At 44.2% G+C, this 8,198-nt stretch overlaps 2 protein-coding genes across 3 annotated transcripts in view; one reads left to right on the forward strand and one right to left on the reverse strand.

Annotated features, from left to right (window-relative positions):
- The first annotated feature begins 24 nt into the window (after positions 1-24).
- On the forward strand, positions 25-1,165 carry LOC116929839. The gene is made up of 2 exons (XM_032937201.2): positions 25-443; positions 589-1,165. Exons 1-2 carry the CDS (start codon positions 102-104, stop codon positions 835-837), a joined length of 591 nt encoding a protein of 196 aa, XP_032793092.1. The 5' UTR covers positions 25-101; the 3' UTR covers positions 838-1,165.
- Positions 1,052-8,198, reverse strand: part of LOC116929837 (cadherin-87A) — an 8,641-nt gene continuing 1,494 nt past the window's right edge. Inside the window, exons 3-18 of one of the 2 annotated variants that reach the window (XM_045178506.1) lie at positions 8,006-8,198; positions 7,792-7,908; positions 7,358-7,459; positions 7,145-7,282; positions 6,597-7,070; positions 6,345-6,500; positions 5,585-6,268; positions 5,392-5,515; positions 4,866-5,308; positions 4,576-4,803; positions 4,375-4,501; positions 3,626-4,281; positions 2,807-3,568; positions 2,616-2,742; positions 1,399-2,552; positions 1,052-1,328 (exon numbers count right to left, since the gene is read on the reverse strand). The exon at positions 8,006-8,198 is cut by the window's right edge and continues 79 nt beyond it. In XM_045178506.1, coding sequence (XP_045034441.1) covers positions 1,257-1,328; positions 1,399-2,552; positions 2,616-2,742; positions 2,807-3,568; positions 3,626-4,281; positions 4,375-4,501; positions 4,576-4,803; positions 4,866-5,308; positions 5,392-5,515; positions 5,585-6,268; positions 6,345-6,500; positions 6,597-7,070; positions 7,145-7,282; positions 7,358-7,459; positions 7,792-7,908; positions 8,006-8,198 — 5,557 coding nt within the window. In that variant the 3' untranslated portion in view covers positions 1,052-1,256. Of the gene's footprint in view, positions 1,329-1,398; positions 2,553-2,615; positions 2,743-2,806; positions 3,569-3,625; positions 4,282-4,374; positions 4,502-4,575; positions 4,804-4,865; positions 5,327-5,391; positions 5,516-5,584; positions 6,269-6,344; positions 6,501-6,596; positions 7,071-7,144; positions 7,283-7,357; positions 7,460-7,791; positions 7,909-8,005 lie in introns of both variants that reach the window. The other variant, XM_045178505.1, reaches the window with a different exon arrangement.

The following is an 8,198-nucleotide window of genomic DNA, read 5'->3' on the forward strand; positions in this document are numbered from 1 at the left end:
GTTTATCACGCAAGCGTCAGATGTTTCAGGGCTGGTACGCTTGCTTGCACAGATATTTTCTTGGCTCATAGCAAACTCAGCGAAGGTAAAAGACAGTTGCAATGGTGATGGAAGAAAGTCTGTCGTGGCGGACGCTAATGAATCTGCAGATAGGTTTGATTGAGTCTAAAGAAACGAATACCGAATTGTCTAAACAGATTGAACAGTTGCAAGCAGCCAAAGAGGAGTTTAACCAAAAGCTGGAAAGATTGCGTTTGTCTTCAAACAAGGAGATGATAGATTCTTACTTCGAAGACCGAGAAATGGTTTCCCTATCACAAGAGCGAGAGGATGCTTTGACGAAGGAAAAATCATTGAAAAATGATTTGAAATCTGCAAGAAACCTGATCGGCAAAATCAGGTTGGACATCGATCACAGGAACAAGTCTATCACCAAACTGGAGGTAACACCAAGTTCTTAGATTTTCATGTTCGCATTCGCCGTGTTAAAAGCTTCGCAAACAAACGGTTTCCCAGTTAAAAGCATGGGACATCCGGTTCGTGTCCACTGCTTTTACCCTTGTTAAAACATCTCAAAATCGATCACAGGAGCAATGCGCTGAAACGAAGGCGTCCATCTCCATTGCTTCCGCCGAGCGCTGCAAAGCTCTGAAAGATATCGAATCAATGCGTTCTAATGCAGAAGAGCAGCGTTCCATTATTGTCCGGCTTTCGAGTAACATAACCGAAGAAAAAAATCTAGGAGAAACATTAAAAAAGCGCAACTCGGAATTGAAGGTGATCCAAACAAAATTAGAACGTCGCCAACATCGACAAGAGCAACGGATCGTCAAGTAAGATCAACGCACAAGTTTTACCTATTTAAAATGAAAAATAAAACCATTAAAAATTAGATTGCACGATGCCATTCAAGATACGCGTATGAAGTCGACAGAAGCACACAAGATGCTCAAGAAAAAGTTAGGGGATTTGCGTGCCCATACTATAGAAATCAACCGGGCCGGTGTCCGTCTGACTCGTTTGAAGAAGACTACCGTACAGCTTCAAACTCTGAAAGGACCAAAGGGCATTTTATTCAAACAATAAATGGCTTAATTTTTTGAGCGTATACTTAAAGACGATTGGAAACCAAGTTCGTCATACAAAACGAATTGAAAAAGAAATACTAACACATGTCCAAGTAACACTCCGTCATTCCACGTCTCCACTGTCAACAAATGTTAAAAAAGCTTTTAAATTTTTTTAAATGGGTTAGTTCAAATCAAATCAGCCACCAGTATGGGTTCACCATTTTGGTTCATCATTAAATGGGGCGTGCTCGATCCACTCTGTGTAGAATAATCACCGTTAAACTAACTTTCAAAAAATAAAATAACACAAAAAGCAAGAAAAACTTACCGCTAAAATGATTTGAGTGTCCCTCGATGTAGGGTATTTATTATGCGGACTTCCACCTATTGTGGCATAGTCGCTAGACTCGCCCACCTCTTCACCCAGATGAATAGAAGGCAGTGCTCTTCTCGGCTTTTGGATTGTGGCGTAAGGATTGGCTTGATCGGCCGCACTGTTACTAGCACCTCCGGTTCGGATTGGGCTTTCCATGTCCGGCGCCACACGCATACTCAACTCCTGTTCTTCGTAGGGTTTAACGTACTTGTCGATCCACAGAGGATTCTCGGTGCTGTTGAGCAATTCAGACGGCGAGTGCGAAAGGGAAGCAGGATGAGACGGCCGTTGGAGAGTTGACAGCATCCGTTCTCTGTTGACAGTGGACGCAGCCGACTTGTTATTTGATTCTGGCTGGTATGTAGCCGCCACGACATCCCAATTACGGATGCAGCAACAGGTGAAGATGACCATTACAAATCCGACAAAGAGGACGACCAAAAGAGCGATTAGAGCCATAATGGCAGGCTCCAATAGCGCTTTCTTGGGTGCGGCAGTGGCAGAAACAACGTTAACAATGGCCGTGTCGTTAAACGAACGTAACACGTCATAATGCAAATCAATGGCACGCAATACATCGGACACTGGCGCGATTGTTTTGTTTCCTCCACGGTCAACGCCATGGACGTAGACGTCTGTCTTATTCTTGTTGAGGGAGCCATCGTCTTCCACGTGATGTCTCATTTCATCAATGACAATCAACAATTGAGTGGCGTTTCGTAGCTCGTCACCTAAAAGCTCCCTCTCTATCAACGCCCGTTCCAGCGGTTTAGCCACTACAATCATTGACAGCTGATTGGGTTCGTAGACCCACAGATGAACATTGGCAGTGTCTTCTCTGAACGGAGGTGCTTCTTCTCTTGCTACAACCTCGAGAACAAAGCGGTCTTGATTGTATTCGGCCATCAGCGATTCGGTGAATAATCGACCGTCTGTGGTGACATGGAATGGCGAGGGAACTACTGAACCCGAAGAAACTTGCGAGCCCATATGAAATAAGTTGGACGACCGGATAAAGTAGGACAGGGAGCCATTGATGCCGAAATCGGGATCAGATGCATGGATATGTAAAAGTAACTTGTCACTGTTTGAACTATAATCCACGCCTGGAAAAGCAAAGCAAAAATAAATTTCAAAAGCAACAACTAAAAACTTCGTTTAAAACGTACCTGCGTAGAATGTTTCTCTTTCGAAATGAGGCGGGTTATCGTTAATATCCACGACGTCAATATGAACCTGTGCGATGCTAGGATCGTGATCCATTGCTTGCCGTTTTTCTCTATCAACTTCAGACATCTGTACATATTTGAATTTAATTAGAATTCAATAGCTAAGGCTGGTGCTTGAAAAGAAATTTTACCTGAGTAGTCAAGTACTGATGATCATTTGTGGCCTTGACAAGCAAGTCATAAGTATGGCGTACTTCACGATCCAGTACCACCCGATTATAGACGAACCCGTGCGTCCGGTCAATATAAAACCAGTTGCCTTCGTTTCCCGCAAGGATATGGTAATAGATTTTGGCATTTTGGCCAGTATCGGCATCGAAAGCTTGAACTTGGCCAACAGCAGTGTCAGGCCGGACATTCTCCTCGATACGGAAGTGATAGGGCGCTACTTTGGACCTCCGTTCAACGGGGAATTCTGGATCATTGTCATTTTCATCCTCCACCATCACTGTTAGAAGGCGCAACGTTTCGTAGGAAGTTGTTGAACTACCCTGATCCTTAGCCACCAGCAGCAATTCGAAACTGGCTTGAGCCTCTCGATCTAGCTTCAACCGAGTCCGCAATTCACCGCTTTTTGGGTTCAGCTGGAATTCGGGTGTCTCTTGGACGAGTTGTTCTCCTACTCGAATGTGATATGTAAGTGTAGCGCTATCTCCCGGATCATCATCTTCGGCCTTGAGAACGAGCACCAAATGGTCTTCATCTTTGGAATTTTCAGGAATGTGGATCGTCGCGTTGGCAAGAGATGGTACAATGAATCTCGGCTTGTTCTGATTAACACTTTGCACGTGGATTTTGACGGTGGCCCGGTCGAAATTAGTTCCCGTTCCATTCAAATCACGCACTTCCACCGAGAGCGTGTACTCGCGTGAGTGGTTAGTGAGAGGTAAAGCCTGGAAGAAAGGCGCATTGAAATTATGTTCCCAAAAACATTACAAATTCAAGCTTACTGGATATAAAATGCCAGTTGTCGCATCTAGTGTGAAGAGCCCCTCCTCATTTCCTTCGATGATACTATAACGCAAGGCCGAGTTCAATCCAGCATCATGATCAATCGCTGTGATTTGAACGATGGGTGGTGGAGGGAGCAATGGCACCGTTTCTGCTACGGTCGCCCGGTAGGTGTTGTCCAAGAATTTTGGTTGATTATCGTTTATGTCTTCTAAATAAACTTCAACCGGCATTATAGTGGTCCGTCGAACTCCAGGAAGAGCCAGATCAGATGCAGCTACCAAAAGTGTCATTGATGGCGATCGCTCACGATCCAATCCTCCTGGATCTGTAACTGTAATGATGCCACTGGAATCGATGGTAAAGTATTTCGCGTTTTCTCCTGTCAGCGAATACGTAATGCGACCAAAGCTGCCTGCATCGCCGTCTGTAGCGGAAACGGTTAGAACGGCTGTTCCGGCCGGCGAGTGTTCGGGAATTCGTGCCTCGTACATTTTCGACGAAAAAACGGGGCTAAGATCATTGATATTAATCAACGTTACTTTAACTTCAGCGGTCGATGACAAAGAAGGAATTCCGGCATCGTGTGCAACAACTGTCAGATTATATTCCGGGGATGCTTCATAATCAAGTCTCTGCTTGTTTGTCACGACACCTTCCGTTTACGAATTTAAACAAAAATTTGCATTTGTAAAAGACAAAATTATCAATTCATAAATTAAATAAATAAAGTAGAAAAAACGCATACCTGAACGTGAGTCGATGGCAAAAAAAGGATTAGGCGGTAGAAATTCATATCGATCGATAGGCGAATCCGGATCGGTAGCAGTAATTTTCCCGACAATGCTGCCAATCGGTTGTTCTTCAGCCACGAGCTAAAAATTTATATTAGAAAAATTCAATTAAGATTAAGGTTACAGACATAAATTAATAGGTCTATTTGACTTACCAAATTGATGAAAAGCTCTTCAGAGTTTCTCGGCTTAGTAAAAGTGGGTGGATGTTCGTTGACATCCAGAATAGTGATGGTGATTAATCCTTTGCTTTGTTGCTGGACAGGTGGATCTGCCGATGTATCTGTTACTAACGTTGTCAACGTAACAACTGCTGCCACTCCTCTATCAAGGGCTTCTTTCACGAAAATATCACCAGTCAGTGTGTTAATACCGAAAAAGTTCTGTTTAAACGAGAAGTACTTATTATAATGGCCACTTCTAATATTAAGGCTTGTGAAATTACCTTAAACATGGTATTCGTTTTCACGTCTCTCCCATCCCTATCAACGGCAGTGATGGGTTCGACTAATGAATAGCGGAGCGAACCGGGTATGGCATCACGATCGACAGCTGACAGGGTGTGAATGACGGAATTGAGTTTAGCAGTTTCAGTTGCTTGGGCGTGTTGGGAAACGGGAACAAATTTTGGGGGATGATTGTTTTTGTCTAGAACATTGACTAAGACAGCAGCCGACCCAGTTAATGCAGGCCATCCATTATCAACAGCCACCAGCTGGAGGCTGTAGGTGTTTTGCTTGTCGAAATCTAATGGTTGGGTCACTTTTATCACTCCGGTTTCGGGATCAATCTGGAACTTGTTGTACGACGCACGCTCAATTTTGTAGCTCAGACGGGCATTTTCTCCAAAATCTGCGTCTGTGGCGGATACTTGTGTCACGTTTGAGCCTTTAAAAGCAAATTCAGCTCCATTAGTCAAAAAGGAAAAATTACAATGGCTATTAAAGCTAGAAGGTTCTTTTGGTTTCTACCTGGAAGGAGCAATTCAGAGATGGATACATTATAGATGGCCTGCAGGAATATAGGTTGATGATTGTTGACATCACGTATGGCAATTTTTAAAGTCGCTATGTCTTTGTAAGTTCCATCGGAGACCTAACGATTGCAAAGAACACAACTGGTTACTGATACACTTATAAAAATAGAATATATACTCCAACTTGCCTGTATATTAAGATTGAATTCTTCCGTGGCCACGTGACTCGAATTCACTTCAATGGGTTTGTTAACTCGAACTTCACCCGTTTTGGCATCCAAGAAAAACATTTTCGTTGGGTCACCGTCAATAATGCTGTATGTGAGCACCGAAATCGAATCCTCGTCTCGAGCTCGCACTTTAAACGGGGGATCAAATTTGGTAGCACCTTCGTCTATTGATGCTTGAAAGACGAACTGTTCGAAGAGTGGCGGATTGTCGTTGACGTCGCGTAGATCAATACGCAAAGGCACTAGAGCGCTATTTCCCCGTCCTTCATCGTCCGTAACACGTAGGATTAAGAAGTAAGCAGAACGTGCCTCATAGTCCAGGCAGGGCTGCCGCCCAGGAGTTGGACATTGTGACACTCGGATTTGGCCAGTCGTCGGCTCGACATTGAACAAGGTATCGTTGGTACGTTGGTCGCCAAACAGCAGCTCGTATCTGAATCCTTTTTGGCCATACAGTCCGGAGTCTCTGTCGGAAGCTGCGACTATTCCTATTTCCGTTTCATTAGAGGCCTCTTCACTAACCGACAAAGCGTAAAGTTCTCGTTCGAACACTGGGGAGTTATCGTTCTCATCCTGCACGGTAACAATGACAGTGCATGTGGATGAAAGTCTCTCTTTCGACTGAGATTCGCGAGCCGTAATCTAATAATCCCAGAAAGTTAAAAATAAATAAACTATTCAACACCTGCGCTGTGTTATTAGCATAATTTCAATTTACCAAAAGAATGAACTTGTGTTGATTGGGATTCTCGTAGTCAAGCGGTCCTTTTGCTAGTCGAATGCCGACATTAGTTGAGCCCACACCGGATGTAGGTTCAACGACGAACAAACCAGACGAATCAATCAACTCCAACTCAAACATGGCATTGAGATTCTGTTATTTTTGGTCATGAAATTTAATTATGATGGGGCTATGTCGTAAAATGAAATCGTAAAACGGGATGGACAATTTAAAAAAATATATATATACCGAGTCGCGGTCGGTGGCCACGATATTCAGACCACTGAGAGGCGTGCCCGAGGGAAGGTTTTCGTGAATCAAGGCAAAATATTCATTCTGATTGAATCGAGGAGGTTCGTCGTTGACGTCTTGCACAATAATTGTCAAAACCTGCTCGACTGACTGGTCACTGCTTTTACTAACTCGAACGGTAACAGACAGGAAGCCATTAAGTGCCACGCTTTCACGATCTATAGCTCTGGCTGTCCGTAGTTCGCCCGTGATGGCGTCCACTTCGAATAGATCCCCCGGATTCTCTACCAAATGGTAGGTCACACTTCCGCCGCCAATAACTTCGGCCGCCAACGTCAAGACTAGCGTGCCGATGTCGTCTCCTTCGGTCACAATTCCCGTTAGCGGTCCAGTGTATATTGGCCTAGATTCTTCACGGCTTAGACCCGGAACTATTATTTTTACTTCAGCTCTCGATGTGTGCACGCCATCCTGTTACACACACACAAACGAGTAAAGCATTAATTTGATTATGATGCACCAGTTTTTCTAAAAGAGTTAGTTACGTTGGCGATAAGCGTAAAGCTGGATTTGGTTCCCAAATTGGCAGGATCCAACGGCTTTCGAGGAACGACGCTGCCTCGAAATAGCGCCGCGCTTGACAGGCTGGAAACGATGTCGACTTGGTCGCAAATGACAACATTCTAAAATAATTATTCACATGAAGAAGTGAAATGACAGACTAGTCGAAAAGGAGGGCGTCAATGTTAAATACTTACATCGGTACAGGTCACTTCAATTATCTCGCCCACAAGATCGGCGTCGTTGACTATGAATTCTTCAAGGATCGCTGCCCCCGACAAACTTCCATCGTAAAACGCCTAAAATGGAAAATACATTTACGTGCCTTTGTAACACGAACAAGATGACGAGTTTGGCGACCCGTTAGGTTGGTTGACGCCACGCCTATTCACAATACACAACAACTCCAAAAAGAAAAGACTTTTTCCGCCCCTCGAGGGGAAAAAAGTTTCTGATTATCTAGTAATGTCGGTCTGTTAAAAGAAAACGAAATCGACTAACGAAAACCACTACGAGAAACGAGCCGATGAGCCGGAAGACAGATGGAAAAACACGCGGTTTACGTTTTCTCTCTCTCTTTCTCTCCCTCCCGTGTGATTAAAACCGACATGCAAAGCATAAATTATTTTACCTGAGAGAAAGTCGGCGGATTGTCATTCTCATCTGAAACAATAACAGTGATAGGAATTTCAACAGAGGCGCCAGATACGTCAGTGACGCCAACCAGCAATTTAATGGAATCGGCGGTCTAGAAAAATACATAAACACTTTTAGCGATATTGATCTTTTGACACTGATTGTGAATGAAAAAAAGCATCGTCGTGGTTTTATAACAATTCACATACTTCACGGTCGAGCGGCTGTGATAGCGTCACTTCTCCGGTCGCCTCGTTGACGACGAAAGCTTCCGTGCCGCGAATGAAGAACCGGAGATTGTTGCTGGTGACGTTGCTCAATCCGCTTTCGTCACCTTTCACGAGCTCGGTTCCGCCGGAGGGCGAGGCTCGTAGTGTATAGACCACTGTGCCCGTCTGCGTA

This window comes from Daphnia magna, linkage group LG8 (assembly GCF_020631705.1).
Source record: "Daphnia magna isolate NIES linkage group LG8, ASM2063170v1.1, whole genome shotgun sequence".
In the NCBI taxonomy this organism is placed as follows: domain Eukaryota; kingdom Metazoa; phylum Arthropoda; class Branchiopoda; order Diplostraca; family Daphniidae; genus Daphnia; species Daphnia magna.